At 32.3% G+C, this 17628-nt stretch overlaps 2 protein-coding genes across 3 annotated transcripts; one reads left to right on the top strand and one right to left on the bottom strand.

Annotated features, from left to right (window-relative positions):
* Window positions 1–2135: 2135 nt before the first annotated feature.
* Window positions 2136–4138, bottom strand: LOC110991971 (protein catecholamines up-like). The gene is made up of 3 exons (XM_022257581.2): window positions 4043–4138; window positions 3071–3179; window positions 2136–2445 (listed from the first exon to the last, which is right to left on the bottom strand). Exons 1-3 carry the CDS (start codon window positions 4058–4060, stop codon window positions 2204–2206), a joined length of 369 nt encoding a protein of 122 aa, XP_022113273.2. The 5' UTR covers window positions 4061–4138; the 3' UTR covers window positions 2136–2203.
* Window positions 4139–10756: 6618 nt separating this feature from the next.
* Window positions 10757–14010, top strand: LOC110991972. Of its 2 annotated transcripts, none has more exons than XM_045631669.1 (4): window positions 10757–10789; window positions 11372–11499; window positions 12928–13045; window positions 13370–14010. In XM_045631669.1, exons 1-4 carry the CDS (start codon window positions 10766–10768, stop codon window positions 13964–13966), a joined length of 867 nt encoding a protein of 288 aa, XP_045487625.1. In that variant the 5' UTR covers window positions 10757–10765; the 3' UTR covers window positions 13967–14010. The 2 variants fall into 2 exon arrangements, with proteins under 2 accessions (XP_045487625.1, XP_022113274.2); XM_022257582.2 differs by lacking the exon at window positions 12928–13045 and adding an exon at window positions 12395–12518.
* Window positions 14011–17628: the final 3618 nt, after the last annotated feature.

The raw sequence follows: 17628 nt of genomic DNA, 5'->3' as shown, positions 1-17628 counted from the left end.
ACCTAAAATGACTTATATGACTTGACTCAATATTTCCTAGATGGGACAGAGAGCGTTCAATTTGAGTCTCCATCGCGTTCGGTCTTGAGCCTCGTATTTCACCTCCTAGTCTTTCTAACTCTTTTCGCCTCATCTGCATCTGTAAGACTTCAGATTTGCTTGGGACGGCCCCGCTTCCGCTTTCCCATTACGTCAATCAAGCGCATGCTTCGGGATTTAATTGTAATCTCTTGGAGTACACTCCACACTATACATAGCCTATCCATTTTCACTTGTGTCACTGGATCTTCGGGGTTCCTCGCAAGTATTCCCATAGTTACTCGTTAGAGAATCTAAGAATTACTACCTATAAATTATTCATATAAAGCGCTTGTATCAAATTTTAAGTTAAAATCTGACATAGATGAGATTTTATCTTTTTGAATAAGCACCATTAGAGCTTATTCGTAAAGTCACATATGTTCTTTGTGCACATTCGCCACGCCTTGCATTTTAAGGTCAACCAAACTGTCACACCAAATGTATTGAGAAAACTATTTCAAAGGACCTTCAGTAACAATATGCTTTATCAATATCTAGACCATACGAATATGTATACAATGTATTTTAAATGGAGACTAGGCATTTATAAATTTTAGTGCTACATTTTATTAATTTCATTTTTGTTGATGTTGCTACTAAAATTAGTCTTAAGTTATACTAGAAACTGTGTTACATAACATTTTCAGTACTTTATTATTATTACTAACCATATTTTTAGAACTATTTATTTTGTTGATTTGAAAACTGGCAGAAAATGTAAAATTAGAAGCATTTAATGTATATTTCTTTTTTTGTCGTTCATAAGTGTACATTATGTTACTTACATGAATAAAGGACTTTTTAATTTGAATTGAATTTATCTAGAAAATATTTCTAAAACACTCAGTCGGCTGGCGAAGTGTATTGACTGTAAGAGAATCTTCCAGAATTTAATTTTAATTCTAAAAAAAATGGTGATTTAAATTTTATTATGCATAAAGGTGAAAGTCACGTCAAAGCCTTGATCAAACCCAATTCATTGCCCTGATAACGGAACTACAACTTAAAAGATATAAATTTAATTATTCATTAACTTTATCTATTATTATGTCATTATAAGGCTTCATACTCACGAACGACGATCTAATAGTTGCTAGATATGCCTCAAGAAACGAATGTTGAAATTTTAAATATTCTAGACATCATATTCCAGAATGCACATGTGTAAAAACGCTGTCAGAAAACATTAGTGATAGCTCCGAGATTGACATGTACGAAATGACAGCTTACACTGCTGCACTTTATTGTAGTCGTATCGAAGCGGTTGTATTCTCTAAAACTTATGGTTTTTCCATGAAGTATAGCTTTAAACAATGCTCTCTTCTTGCTCATATTATTTTTTTATTAAATGAAAGAAAGACTTTTATTAATTAATGTATCAGCGCGTATATGTATATATATATATGTTAAATATTAAAATTCCATTTTAAGTCCTTTTTGTTGAAGTAAAATTAACGACATTTTTATGCTTTATAACTTGACATAATCTTTGCCCAAAAACGAAATCGTTTCCAACTAATCTGGCAGATGTCAGATCTATTATATGTGATCAAAATACTCAGCGTTATTTTACGTCGTTTCAGTGTAAATCGCCTACAGTCTGTACAAGTGGCAACATAATGTTGTAATAATTTAAGTGAACGGATTTGGGTATTCGTGTGTGTCGGCCGCAGACGGCGCAGGCGCATGGTAATTCGATACAGTTATACAATACTTTATAAGGATCTAGAGTAGCCTAAAGGCTGTTGTTTTTTACCAATCGTAGGCACAATACGTTTACTCCACACTCCGTCATTTAAATAAATATACCAATTTCAATAGAAAATTAGTATCTATCTATTTTTGTAATATATTACAGTGGACTTTTTTACATGTGCGCATTTAACATTCGCTCTTACAGTAAAGAAAAAAATTGTGAGGAAACCGGTTTGCCTAAGAACCAAAAAATCGGCATGTGCACACACACAAATACAGAAATCTCGGGCAGAGACTTAAAAAGGCAACTGATTTATTTTATCTAAAAAAACCTTATATAACTTATGTGTATTTATTAATTTACAATTAACATAACAATCAGTTCACTCATAAACACTAAATAAAATATAAAAGTTAATTCTTCTAGTTAAGAAGCGTATTTATTCCCAACATGATGCCTCACGCCCCATTTGTAATTAGCATTTTTATCAGTTTTCACAAATGTGTGTACGGGACCAGTAACGCCTTTGTGACCGTCAAAGTCGTGATCGCGGTCGTAATCATGATCGCGGTCGTAATCGTGGTCGTGGTCGTAATCATGATCCACTTCATGGTGTTGACCACGCTTCGGGCGATTCCAGTTCAGGTGCCTCATTGGAAGTGGAGGAACTGTAAAATTAATTAAATGTTATTTTATAAATAATCACACAATGCACAGTCGGGGATCGAACCTAAAAATGAATCTAATGAAAATTTAAATCTTTGAAACTATAGGTAATCAGCCACCTCTGTCTCACACACGCCGTCTACTTTTGGGTCTAAGGCAAGCCAATTTCCTGGTGATGTTTTACCCTTACTAAAGAAATGCTACTAACTATCCTGGTCAATGAGATTTACTTGTTATCTACTATTACAATAATTAACCTTATCTTGATAAACAGTAGTCAACTTAGATTACAGGTGTGTATTACAAACCGCCGACAAATCGGATAACACACGTATTTGGATCGGTGTTTTAATAAAAGTGACTGTTTGTAAGTAGTCGTTACCTTGACAAATTTAAATCTAAAGGCGTGAAATGGCCTGTAAACAGTCTTTTTATCTCTTCATGATTGTTATGTGCCTGTATGTGTGTCTGTGTGTAATATTAAAACTTGCACTTCTTTATTACCAATGTATAAGGGTGCCGAGCGTTTGCAAGCTTGTGCAAATTCAAAATAAACCTTTAAGCTTGGAGTATAGCTACAGTTGTAAAATCAAAATCAAATTAACAAATTTTCCTTATATTACTTACTTGGTATTCTGTGTGGCATCGGGGCATATCTTGTAACTCGCATGGGCCTCACCGCGTGATACGGTGATGACCAAGCTCCAGTAGTCACCAATAAACTTGCCAATAACACCTGAAACAATTTCAGGGAATCTTTATGGGTTTTAGCTTTAATGCGACTCTCAATCATGCGGTCATTGCGACCTGGCAATCATTCCCAAGTGTGCACCACCTGTTGTTAGTAAATTAAAGATGAGGAAACATACCACACGCCAAAAGGATGTTCACTCACCGACTTGTATATACTAATATATAATATATATAGTAATAAAAATATTTTGCAAGAATATGGTACAAAAATGTGTATGGTGGTACAATCGTTAATTCTCATAATCTGCCATACACAATGGCGCGCAAATTTGTCTTTAAAGGAATTTTACATGAGTCATATGAATTGGTCAATTCTTATATTATTTGTATCGTACATATAAAATTAAAACTAAATTTATACTACAGTGTCTCACGCAAAAAATCATTTAGGTATTGAATAATACATATTATTTTGTCTAAAAGTAATAAACCAAGTCGATTTTTAAAGACTCTAGGAAGATCTTTTAATTCTTTGGGTAAATTATTGTAAACCTTTATTGCCATATAGGTGTTTTTCCTAAACAGTTCCAGATTTATTTTAGGCACAGCTAATATCTTCCCGTCTACTTCTTACTTCGACTTCTACATTCGACTTGAAATATATATTATATAAGGCCAAGACTAATAGTTTTCTAATTACATACCTACTTACTACATAGATTTATATGGAATCTATATCAATAGCTTAAATTTTTAGCTGTGCATTTCTTTCATAAATACATATTAATAACCCCTAATATCAAAATTTTAAAAAGATTGACCTAAAATAATACACTGCCTATGTAAGACAATTCCCACGGCAGTAACCGGATCGAAACGTCAACATAAAATTACATAAAAACTTACCAAAGTGTAGCAATCCATATCAAAGAGTAATGGAAGGTATCGCCAATGCGGCTTTTATAAAGAAAGAAATAATACTTTCTATCAGCTATACGGTTGAGTGGCCGATTTGATATGGTTTGTACCTTCACAGTTTTTAAACATTGATGCCTAGCTCAACCTTTGTAGGGCGTAATAATGAACGGCAAATATACAAGAGTCTTACAAATTTGATTTTGTGAAAATCTCTTTGGTTCAATTAATTACGGGAGGTAATTAAAATTTTAAGTCGCCGCCTAATACACAGCATTCCTTGCTTATAGAATAAGTATCGCAATACAGCGATGATAACAGCATTAAAGGTACACTGCAACAGGGAATTATTTATGACTATATTGTTTTAACTGATGGTCAGATGTAAATTGCCATGTGAAAGAGAATCTTTGTAGATAATTTATTATTCATTTCATATTAGTTGGACCCCTCTTCAAAAAAAGGGCATGCGCCCACGCAGCTGTATTCTAGTTATAGTTATTTACATTGATGGCACAACTTAGGTGTATAAAGCCACACGGATAATTCACCACATTATCAATAATAAATAAATAAAGCAATGATTAGCCTCCTATTCCTGACACACGCCGTTGACATTTTGGGTCTAAGACAAGTCTTTGTTTTCCTTTACCGTCCCAGCGAAAGCTCACATAGAAAGCATGTCCATTGGCGCAGCCGGGGATCAAACCTATGACCTCAGAGATGAGAGTCGCACGCTGAAGCCAATAAGCCAACACTACTCACAGTATCAATATCCAAACATATTTTAAATACCCGTTATACTTAGCCCTCAGATCTCATGTAGAACTAAGCCTGTCTTTTTTTTTAATTTTTAAAAAATAACTACTGGCATTTGAACATTACATTATGTGTGTGACAAGTTTATGTAACAAGTTCATTGAAGCAATACCTATCATAATTAAAATAATAAGTGCGTGTGATTTCAATTTACTTGACGTGTTAAATTTGGTAAGTTTTATATGTTAAGTTATACAATATTTTGTATGATTATTGATTACTATCGGCCCAGTTTAATCCGATCCGTATCGCAGGTTACACAGTGCGATACCTGTCGTAATATTTTCAGTCGTATTTCTATAGAAAATGAAATAAACATTGTAAAAGTCTATGGTACATAGATTCTGTAATTCAACGCATTAAATGTCTCATGCTAATTTGACAATTGACAGCTTTGTTGAAGTTAAAACAATTGATATCGTGAAAAAAAATTAACTCAAACAATGTAACGCCGAGTGAAGGAGGAAAATATAAAAAACATTAACAGAAAGCCATCTCATTCAAGACGAACGTGGTGTTTCATGTTGGAAGCTGCTGTCCACATATAATTGTCTATGGTGCACTACGTTTGAATTTTGATTATGTTTTCTTTACTTTTGATGCGCGTCATTTATTTATCATTATATATTTTCTCATAAACAAGTAAACACAATGTTACAAGTATTACTAACATTTTATTTAATTGCTATAGCCACTAGTCCATCCTATCATTTCAGAGTTCGATTATGGGCAACTTTCCCCCTATAATTTCACACATCTCCCAATATAAGGTACTTCACAAAATAAATCCCATTTTAAAATAAATTATTATCAATAAATAATGTAATAAAATTATATTGTTCGCAACTTAGCCGTCGTGAATCACGACAAATCGATTTTAAGCGTAATTTCATCTTGACTTTAATTGGTCAAAATAGAGGTTAAGTACGAATCGATAAAAAAATAAGGTCAAATTCTATATATTAACTTAAAACAATTGATTGACCTTATTTAGAATTTTATTTAGCCAGCGGCAAATATATCGTGAAATACTGGCTTACATTTGTAGGTTGCGGTAGGCTTCTTTTCCCCGCCATAAATACGAGAAGTCTGAATGGATTTAAACTTACTTATTAATATCCAGATGTTATGTTATACTCAAACTATAATCAAATGGGTCAACTGAGAACGTTTAAAGAGTAACAATACACGATTTTTTTAAAGACATTATTATAATTATTTTATAAGTGAACTGTATTCGTCAAATATTTCCGAACCAATCCAATCCTTCAAGAAAGGAGCGTATCAGTTCTTAATAGTGAGGAGTCTAAAAACATCAGGCAAGTTTGCCTCCTATAATAAAAAAACGCCTTAAAACTTAGAAGGGGATTAAGATATGTAAAATTTATCGTGGTATGAAGATTTTATTGAAGAAATGAGTCTATGCAGTGCAATAGCCTGCAGCAATGCAGCTTTCACTTCTAGATTGAAATTAATAATTAGCTTAGCTGTGCACTTTCTATTGAATATACTTGGATGGTATCGAGAAACTGCGTAGAACCCTAAGTATGGCATACAGCCACTTAGTACATAATCATAAAGAGATGTTATAAAATAGAAAAATAATAAAAAAAGGCTTTAATACTGTTTAGCTTACATGGAAAATATAAAGTAAATTTGCCTAGTAATATTTAGTAGTTAGTCCATTTTAATCCGCAAACGGTTATTTTTTTCCTTCGACTAAAGCCTCCAGTATTTTTTTCCTATTTATGCTACTTCTAGCAGTTTCTGACGGTATCGTATTACGTAGTAAATCCTATTAGTACGAAGTGACTTAACGTAAGAGTATTGTAACAATATATTGTAAAGAAAATATTATGTGCAGAAGACTTAAGGAGTATTTTAAACTGCATACGCAGGTAGTTAGCTCAGATTAAATTTCTATTGTAACGTGAATTGTTTGTATGAATTTTGACAGTCAAATGACACATCCGACGCTTATGGAATTCACTTTCCGTCCCTATTAGCTTCTCTATCTCCCTTTAAATCTCTACTGTACAAACATTACCTGTTCAAATCGTATCCCTTATTGATGTGATATTGATCTAAAATTATACATGTGTCCTTTTTTATATTTGTGTTTGTCTGTTTTAGTTCTGTCTTGTCTTTGTATTTTTGCACGTCTTGCTTACCTTATAGAGGTTGCCTGGAAGAAAAAAGATTGCTGCCAGTTGCCCGTCTCTTTATTTAATTATTAAATATATGAAATAATTATTATTATTATATGAAAGCTGTACGTACACGTTCAAACAGGTACTCGTGTTTATCGTTACATCGAGAAATTGTATTGAAATTTCCATAGACTAGATCCAAAACTAGATGTCCATACATTGCAATTGTGCTCAGCGGCTCATGACAACGCATGAGCGATATTAATGTTTAATTATTTTTCGACACTTCTGTCCCTGACTGTAATTATGCGGCATACTTTCGTTTGTTTCATAATAGCTTTGAAGGCATTTCAATCTCTGGAGATGTAGGCTTTTATATTACATGTATTACGATTTATTGTGTAATAATTTTATTACGTCTAATACAATCAGCTCCATGACAAAGTTTCAACCGCTAGAATACAAGACAACGACACAACTTTTCTACCTTAGATACTGGGGCTTTTGGTCTGTAAGTAGGTACTCGAAACCCTTTTCTTATATATCTACATAGGCAACAATCATTTTTACAAGTATATAGGTGGTCAGCATACTGTATCTAAAGAGATATTTGGAGTCTAGAGACTTCAGGCGCCAATTATGATTACAGGAGGAGCCACTATTCATTGCGAACATAAACAAACTTGCATTGGTTACTGCTGAGTAATGAATGGCTTACCTGACATAAAAATGACTAGCACGCGAAACACATTATTTCTCAAATCATTGTAAATAATACAAATTAATAAAAAATATAAAATGTCTAATCTAAAGAATAGGGAACTAAAAAGACGTAATCATTACATCAATAGAACTTGGAGCACCTATAGGAATACTTACCAAAAAACAGCATGTAACCTTTTGAGTAAAAAATACCTGTGACAGGGTTCCCAGCTCTACCATAACAAACTCAACTGTATATTTCTTAAAGTATCGAGTATTAATAATCTAATTACATCTTTTATTTCTTTTATTTTGATTTATTTTTGTATCTGACTTTTCAACTATTGTCAACACGCTTGAGTGAATGTGTAAGTGTGAGTGCGCCAGTGAGTGAATGAATGAAGTGTTTAACATTAAGTCTCAGAAGCATCTTCAACACTGCGTAAGGATTGTTCATAAGCCAGTCCCTTAATCAAATTTTTAAATGTAAATTGTAGATTAAAAACATAATAACTCCGGAAATCGTAGTCTTTTAAGCATTAATTAAAAGAAGCAGTTAAGATTAATTATAGAAAAATAATACAAAAAACGAGCTTGTAGTTTGATTGCTTTCTAACAGTTATCTAATTGGAAATAGGAATTAAAACAGGAACAAGATGGAAAATGGAAAGAAACCGGTAAAGATTAAAATAAAGTTGTTGGTACATCGGGAAATAATAACTTGAATCGTTTAAATATAAATTTTAACCACCTCCGAGTATATAGATATTGTGTTTTCGTACATATATTATGTGTATACCGCATCTTACTATATATGCTGCATATTTTTATATTTGTAACGAATATTTTTGCTTATTATTACTGTGTAGATTAAGAATATTGTAAATACATTATATTTGTGTGTTGGAAATATTACCTCTTTTTTCATTGAAATAAAGAAGTATTTGGTAGGAAACATGCTGACTGATTACCCCTTTAGACTTCTACATTAGCCATTAGTTTCTTGCCTATATTTATTACCAAGATACTCTAATAGTCCAGAAATGTGACGTCGCTATACGCGCGTACGTACTCGATTCTGCCATTCTCCGTTCCCAGTACCCCACTACCCTTAATAAAAGCCAGTAAATAATGATGGGATATTACATAAACTATTATTACACGGTTGACGATAATTAGCGGATATTGTTTTGCTCCTGTCTCGTGTTTTGCTTGGCTGAACTTGTTGCATAATTTAGACGTCAAAACTTTGGTAAAAAAATAATAAAATAACAATCCATTGGTTTATTATTTAACATTCGACTTGACACAAAAAATATATTTTATTGGTAGATTATAAATTTTGAAAAAAAAAACTTAAGATTTTAATTACATCAATCAAGATTAAAACCTCTAAAGTATTTATAACTATAACTAGGTAGTAGTGGTAACTTACATATGTAGGATAGGTAGATTCACATCCCTACTTTATAAAAAGCTGACGGACTGTATATAATATGTAGTATATATAATATAAATAGTAGAATATGCATATTGAGTGTGCTTCGGTAAAAGTTAACAGATTCTTAAACCAATTAGTAACGAATTAAATCAATGGCCAATATAAATAGTTTGTTGAAGTCTTATTAAACACAAGTCATATTATAAATCCAAGAGTAGTTGGCCTAGCGACTGGGGTCGTAGGTTTGAACCCCAGCAGTGCACCAATGGACTTTATCTGCGTCTTTAAAGCCGGAATAACATAACGAAGTTAGTGGCATGAAATTAATTTCGTGACATTAGTTTTTAGTCTCACGTGTAATTCAATATTTTCATAATGCATGCATTAATTTCATGAATGCAATTTAGTTTCGTACCTTGCGCGATTTTTTGGTGAAATTAGTTATGTAACTAATTTATTTAGTTTAGTTTTAGTTATATAACTAAAAAGTTATGTAACTAATTTCACCAAAAATGCGATGGTACGAACATGATGAAAATGCGACGTGAAACTAATTTCACATGCATGCCACTAATTTCGTACGGAGAAGGAAATTATCGTGAGAGAACCGGCATGCCATAGACTCAACAAGTTGGCGTGTGTCAGGCACACGCTGGTCACCTATTTGAAATAACTAACCACACTGAAATCTGAAGCCGTCTAAGGCTGTTGTTTTAAGTGCCACTGTTTTTTTTATCGTACATCAGTTTGCTTTTCATATATCACTATTACAAATAAGCAGTAGTAAACTGCGACTAGCAAAGAGACTCAAAGGTCGTTCCGGGCTGTGCAGTAAATTTTCTTTTTAATTAATATTTTCCGTTCAAATATTCTCAAAAACCAATGTCTTTAAACTAAAAGCGGCTGACATCTCAGACACGGAAAGCCGATAAACAAAAGGTCATGGGTAAATCTTCTATATTTTATAGAAATAATAACTCTATCGTTGATAATACTTTTTGTTAAGTCACAGTCAATAGGTTATTTATCAATCTCATAAGGTTTGGACGTAAGTCGAATCGGTTCGGAAATACTTGTATATAGCTCACTTATAAAATAATTATAAAATGTCTTTTTACATAAAATCATGGATAGTTTTTCTTAAAATATTCTCAGTTGACTCATGACTCATGGTTTAATCTTTTTTTTATGTTGAATTTACGAGTATTTCATAATTGTATAATAATGGTCATGAACCAACCGCATTAATGTTGTTACAAAAATATATATTCACATAAAAAATAAATTAAAAAATAATAACTCATTGGTCCTCATAAAAGTTCAGATGAATTTATTAGCTTTTCAATTCTAAAAAGAAATATAAAATATTTTTATTTTGGAATACAAAACAGGTATCACTTATTCCTCGTCATTGAATTTGTCACAAAATCCCTACTCATCGGCAAAGAGGACAATTCGAAGTAATTTTAGTGTATTTTTTTGATAGTTACCTTGAGCGTCCAACTCGACATTTCTTCAACCTATTTCTTAACTATCACCCAACAAAGCCTATAAATAAAATTACAAACTCTATTGAAAATCAAATACTGTCAACATCTCAAGATGTCACAACGTCTCAATGAAATGGTATTGTTGTAAAAAAGTGCTTCTTTGAGTGAAAGTGTATTTGAGGTTTTGTGTGATGATAATAGAAAGAAAGTTATAGATTCAATAGTGTCACGTGGTTGTAATAATGTTTTTTATTGATCTGGTTTTGATGAATGTGAAAATAGCGAATTTATTACATTGATTAGATAACTCGTGTTGACAATGTATATTTTAATTCCTGGGCCAGTCATAGTTAAAGTTCTACTGTCAATTTTTTTTTTATTTATTTATTCAATTTATTTAATCGAGGATTTTTGCTACCATTACACCTAGCTTATTAGATTTCCCTGTAATCTGATATCCTATTGGAATTGACTTAGGCGGGCGGAAAATCCGCTATTTTAAATCAAAGGATACTAATCAATTCATCTTTTTTTACATTGAACAGGAGGCATACTCACCTCATACTGACTCAATGCCAGAGGGCTCGCGAGTGCGTTGTCGACCTTTAATTTCTCAGTCTTAGAAATCCGTCGATTACAAAAGACGTTTACAAGTGACAGATAACTTTTGTTGCAAATTTAATATTCCTGAATAATATATTAATTAAAATGTTTTCAGAATTGGATTTGGTCAATATTGGTGATATACTTTGGCCAAACATGGAGTCCAGTAAGCGGTGGGGCCTTGCCAAATCAGCCAAAACCGTCCGCAACTGGTGTGATTGAGTCACAGGCAAAATTTTTCCAGTAAGCCTTTTAATATAATTTAAATATTATATAAGAAACTATAGTGACCATAATATAAGTTTGTTATAGAAACTGTACCCTTATCACACAATTATAATCGAGTTTTCTTAATCTAACGTTCCAATACATAAAGGTCGCTTCAAAATATATAAAGGATAATAAATACGAATATTGGACGAAGATTGTTTTCACTAGTAGTCTAGTTGTCTATATGATATAAAGTAACTTTTGTTGTGGTGGTTTGTACTTATACTCAATCCCAATTCAATTTGTATTTGTAGATATTGATATTTCAATCATTTTTCATAAAATACTTTTTGGTACTTTGATCGTTTTTGTAAAATATCTTAGAATTCGACAGATGAATTTTTACATTAATCAATCTAAATTTGCGAAAATCTGAATTGGAGATCATTTTAGATAATAGATCGAGTATAGATAGAGTAAGTACCAATCACCAAATAGAAACTATTTTATAACATATAATTATAGAACATAAGTTAGTAAACTGTGTGTATTCTTCCCTAATCTTTTAACATCATCAATATCTTTCAGCGAAAGTGTCGCAAATACCTTTTTTTTTCACGAATTATTTTCCGATTTTAAGATAGGTAGAAGAAACTACTAGAGCTTCTGAAAAATATTTTTCTCAATAATATTACATCTATTAATTTCCAAGAAAAAAAAATTTGAATTGTATTTACAATACTCTTAACCTAACTATAGTAAAAGTATGGATTAAAAATAGATAAATAAAAATGTGAAGCAAATTTAAAATGTTTGTTCGATGTATAAAGAACCACCTTTATACATCTTTGCGCCTGTGCACTTGAACCCTACTTAATAGCCTACTCCAAAGGGAACTAATTAATTAATTATAACATAATTATTATAGGGATTTTTTCTCAGTACAGTTGAGCCCGTACAAGATTGAGTTTGGTCACGTTTGTGAAGATCCCAATACCTGGGAACAGCGCTACGAGAAGAAAGATTATAAAAACCACAGGGATATGGGAAAAGTAAAATTTTCACATACGCTTACTCCTATGCTTCTTTCTATCTTCTACTCTTCGTATCTTTTAACATTGGTACTGGGATTAAGAAAGCCGTCTTTTTTATGTTTTTGTTTTTAATCGCTAGTGTTTATAAGTTTAATGCTTATTATTCATATTTATTCTATCCTACATACTAATATTAGGGCCATCTACAATATACTCAAGAATTACTCAATTATTACATAGGAGAAGTTTTTTCTCTATTTGCTTGCTATTTTATAACTTAAATAAATGACGTTATTAATATACCAACCTTTAACGTCTAAGGCATGCCGGTTTCTTTACGATAATACTTTCTCTCCTCCTTTACAAATAGTACTTACTTTGTTGTAATATTCATAACTTATGCTGTCTTTTCGCTTGGCTTGGCAAGGTATAGGCACCTGCCCACGTCGGAGGACTTTGATCAAGGTCACCGGCTGGGCAGCTCCCAACACTTCACTGAAAGACACGAGCGATCGAGACCTTCTGCTGGACTGTATAACGCTAAAGTACGCTTATGCTTTTGATATATCTATCTCTGTTATCTATGGTATCACTTATTTATAAAAAATGTCAAGTAAAAAAAATATATTGCTTAAATTATTCCTACAAGGCATTTCTTATAAGCAAGCGGTGTTAAAATTCTTAATAAATGACTTCGTATTTCTTATTTTACTAACTTTCAAAATTCTTATTTTCTGAACCTTATTAATTCGCTTTTCTAATACGTCTTCTTATTGGATATGAAACGTTATTTAATCATCAAAGCATCTTTTTTCTTTATATAGTTAATTTTTTGCATAATTAATTTAATAACAAATTGTAATTTCAAGGTTCGATGGGGTGATAAAAAGGGAGGTTATGGCGAACATTATTGGGACCTAAATCACGCTGGCCATAACAATGATCACGATGATGGAGAGTACCATGCAGATGACGACTCATATGATGAATCTAGTGAGCAATCATCCAACTACGAAGACATACAAAAAGACACAAATGAAGAAACTGAACGCAGAAAAAGAGCTCACACAAACAGTAGTAAAGAGCATCGTACGATTTCTCACGATGAAAATAAAGAACGAACACAAAAGAAACAAAAAATACTCCAAGAACCAAGCAAACGAGTAAAGAATGATATTGTTCTCATTGTAAATGAAAGGGACAGAGCTGTAAGAGAACCAAAAACGTTTCTGGAGCCTCCCAATCAAGATTTAGAACTTAGACAAAATCCGGGTTCAATCCGTCAGCCATCCGATCTTAGACAAAATCCGGGTTCAGACCGCAAGCCATCCGATCTTAGACAAAATCCGGGTTTAGTCCTTCAGCCATCAAGTCAGCCAAGACTTTACTTTGAACCAACCACAGGTCATGTTATCGATAGAGGAACAGGACAAGCGTTCTTCTTGCAACCAATTGTGGTTAATTAATTATATGAAGTTAAATAAGACATAATTTATTTTAAATTTTAATCAAGTTTATATTAAAGTATTATTATTAACTTTTTGTATTAATATATTTTAAAACCAGTTCCAGTTATGTTTTTTTCTACAGAGGGCTCGCGTGCGTGTTGCTGGCCTTTTAAAGACCAAGTTTAATTGGTCCGTGAATGATAATCAATTAAATCCAAAGAAATATATGTACAAAACTACTTTTTAACTTCCTAGAAACCCATTAATGATATATAACATTCAAAAACAAAGACTATATTCATCAAAATTGAATGGTAAAAAAACGTTACACCAACTTACTTCTACCATGTACCTCTAATATCTATCTCGACATTCTTGTTAAGTAGAAAACTCGTTAATTCGAATTTTGTTTGCATTTCCCTTGACATTCGATTTATAGAAATTCCCAAAATTAAAAGAAATTTAAAGAAATTGTGAACCCAATGAGATAATAAAAATATGACCGAGGTCGAGAAAAGGCCAGAGAAACGACTTAAACTACCTATTACTACACGATTTTTATAACACTAAACGCATTAAGATTAAATAATTCCTCTCCCCTGATCCTCGATTCATATTTAACATAACACTTTTTATACTCTCTTCACCCTTTTGATAAACAGTGGCACGCGTCTCATCAAAAAACCGGATGCTGATGCTACCCCATTAAAGCTGACTTATTGTTATGCAAGTATGTACTTCAAACCTCAAGATTGCTAGAATTACCTGTGATTGTAATATTAGTGGGAAGCATTTATAAAAGTCTTATATAGCGTTATTGCATAAAAGTCTATAGTTGTTGATTCCAAAACTATATGTAAGTAAATGTATGAAAGTTGATATCATAGTTTTTTTTGGAGATGGTTTAGGGAAACGATGTTTTAATGTATAACGTTAATAATCGAATCACAACTCTTCCAAGAGGTTTTACTTATTTATACGAGATATTCACTGGTGTTTAATAAAAATCTAGACACGATAAACCATATAAGCTTATTTACACTGCACTACTGTTATTAAAAAACATTATTTTTAGTACATTTTTAATATTGCTTTTGCTATATTTCTTAAGTTAATTTAAACGCTGATAAAGTTATTGCAAATTTACAATGGGAACAAAAATTTGACTGTTCTTTGAATATACGAGAAGTTATTTTGAGCAGTTGCAAAAATAATGAGCGGGTATTTTTTTTATTGATGGTTGGGAAATAGGTTGGCCAGTTATTTCGTCTTACAACGTGAGTATTAAATACGTAAATAGACTAGTAAAGTATAAATGGTCACCAAAAATGATAGAATGGGAAGTTCGATAAATAATTTTAGATTAGGTTCGGTTTAGGATGGAATTTTTTACGTCTCATTTTTGTTTATTTTACTGCTAAGTTTTAACTGCCGAACTTGTTACTAAATATGCATTTTGTAATTTTCCACTTTTAAAGAAAAACACTTTTTAAACGGATTGAAGTTATGTATTATTATAATTATTTAAACATAATTTTAAATTTAACCGACTTTACAGCAACAGCCATAAATTTTCCACTTACTAAAACTATTATATAGGTATCAGTGCCATTTACAACTGTGTGAGAAATACTATATTACATTTAATTTACGTAACATTTAATTTAAAAAAACGCACTCTTCCTTAGATTTCTTCAAAATTGTACAATGAAACAAAACTCTTAACTGTGAGACAACTATACTTAATAGCAATATGCAGACTTTCTTGGAAACAAACACCAACAACACCAAATCAAACCAAACGCAAACCTATGTATAAGCAACCTAAAAATCGCACTTTTTTCGCTCAACGCTTTTTCTCCTTCCGAGGCCCATTCATCTTTAACCACTTGATTAAAAATACAATTATCACTAATATTACAAAAATCACATTACATACTTTTACTAAAAAACTCAAACAATATCTTGTTAAGCTGTCCTATACTGATACAGAAAACATTCTTATTATACAAAAATAGTATAGATATAAATTTGTTAAGTAAAATTAATTAGCAATAGAGTTGTAGTATAATGTGAAAAGGAAGAGACTGGCTGCCCACAACACAGGGAATCCTAGTGTGGGGGCCAGTGCACTCTACTTTATAGAAACATTCATGTAATATATTGTGTCTAATAAAGTTTTTTCTTTCTTTCTTCTTCTGACATCAGTATTAACTTGTTAACTATGTGATCATCTTCAAGTTACAAACCACTTGTTGAGTTCTGGACGTGCAGGTTTCCTCACAATGTATTCAATTACCGCAAGTGACAGAAAAAATCGATTTATTTATTCTGAAATAAGGAGTAGGTCTGACGTCCATATAATAGAAAAATAATTGAAAAAAAATATAAGATGTATCTTAAAACGGTTTCACAAAAAAATAATTCAATTTTACAAACACGACAACAGAACGGTAAGTAATACAATATATTAATAATAAAAGTCGATAATTTGTTTTAATAATTATCATGACTATAACTAGGTTAAGAATATTAGAATACTGTAATAATGAAAACCAAGGCTTGAGAAAGTGATACCAATTATTTTAATTTCTGAAGCTACAGTTGTCTATCTATATTCCCACATGACCGATTGTAATCCTTGCCAAAAGACCGTTACCACGTAGGAAGACCTGACCATGTCCACCCTTCCTGCATAAACCAGTATTACCAGTTTTCTAAGGGAATTGCAGCCAGTGGTATCTGTTACATTCAGACCTCTATTCCCTTTAGCTAAGTATCACAATAGGTTGTACGGTTACAAAGAAGTTCTAACACTTGTCGAAAGGGTTGTTGCATAAAGAAATTACTCACCTTCACCGTCGACATGCAAATATAGGGTCATTCGGTGTCCTTTCCCACATAAGCGGTCAGACGGGTTTTGGCCAACCCTTGTATGATAAAGGACAGTGTCTTTAGACACCATTGTCCACAACTGGTTTGACCAGTTTAGTCCTGAGAAAGTTTTGCAAACGTAATATCTTTGTCTTCTAACGTACGATGTGGTATGTTAAAAGTTTCGTAGGAATCATTTTTAATCTACACTAGGTAAATGTTAGGTCTGTTAGTAAGAATTGTATACGAGCGTACCAATTCTTAAAAGGCCGGCAACGCACTCGGGAGCCCTCTGGCATTGAGAGTGTCCATGGGCAGCGGTATCACTTAACATCAGGTGAGCCTCCTGCCCGTTTGCCCCCTGTTCTACAAAAAATGATAATAAAATATAGTATTTCCTTATATAGATAGAGCTAGCTTGCTTAGTTTGCAAGACTTTATGACGAACCTTATTTATAGTCTATAAGTCCACCAACCATACCATAGAATACCCTTTCCAGCATACAATTTTCGATTTTATTATTAATTATATAAATTCCACCGCGACAAGCAATCTACCCCGGACTCACGCGCTGTTGCTATTAATGTACCTAATTTGGATTTATTTACGCGGGAAATATTTTTGTTGTGAACTGCAAGTTATGAATAAAAACATTCCTATTCCTAAATAAACGAAGCTTTATCATATTAAATATATAACTCAGTGATTTTCATACTTAGCCTTCCTTACACTTAGGGTAAAATTAAGAAACGATACTTATCGTTAAGTCTAACCCGAACGTCAAATGTGTGTATAATTTTGACAC

The sequence above is a fragment of the Pieris rapae genome, chromosome 16 (assembly GCF_905147795.1).
Source record: "Pieris rapae chromosome 16, ilPieRapa1.1, whole genome shotgun sequence".
Lineage (NCBI taxonomy): Eukaryota > Metazoa > Arthropoda > Insecta > Lepidoptera > Pieridae > Pieris > Pieris rapae.
This window is presented reverse-complemented; position numbering and strand designations above follow the sequence as displayed.

Excerpts from the sequence above, each read along its gene's own strand:
- LOC110991971 (XM_022257581.2), bottom strand. Across the intron at positions 2,446-3,070 it reads GATGCCACACAGAATACCAA|TTCCTCCACTTCCAATGAGG; the intron begins GTAAGTAATATA and ends TTAATTTTACAG.
- LOC110991972 (XM_022257582.2), top strand. The coding sequence starts at position 10,766 with ATGTCACAACGTCTCAATGAAATG. Across the intron at positions 11,500-12,394 it reads TCACAGGCAAAATTTTTCCA|GGATTTTTTCTCAGTACAGT; the intron begins GTAAGCCTTTTA and ends TAATTATTATAG. Across the intron at positions 12,519-13,369 it reads ACCACAGGGATATGGGAAAA|GTTCGATGGGGTGATAAAAA; the intron begins GTAAAATTTTCA and ends TGTAATTTCAAG.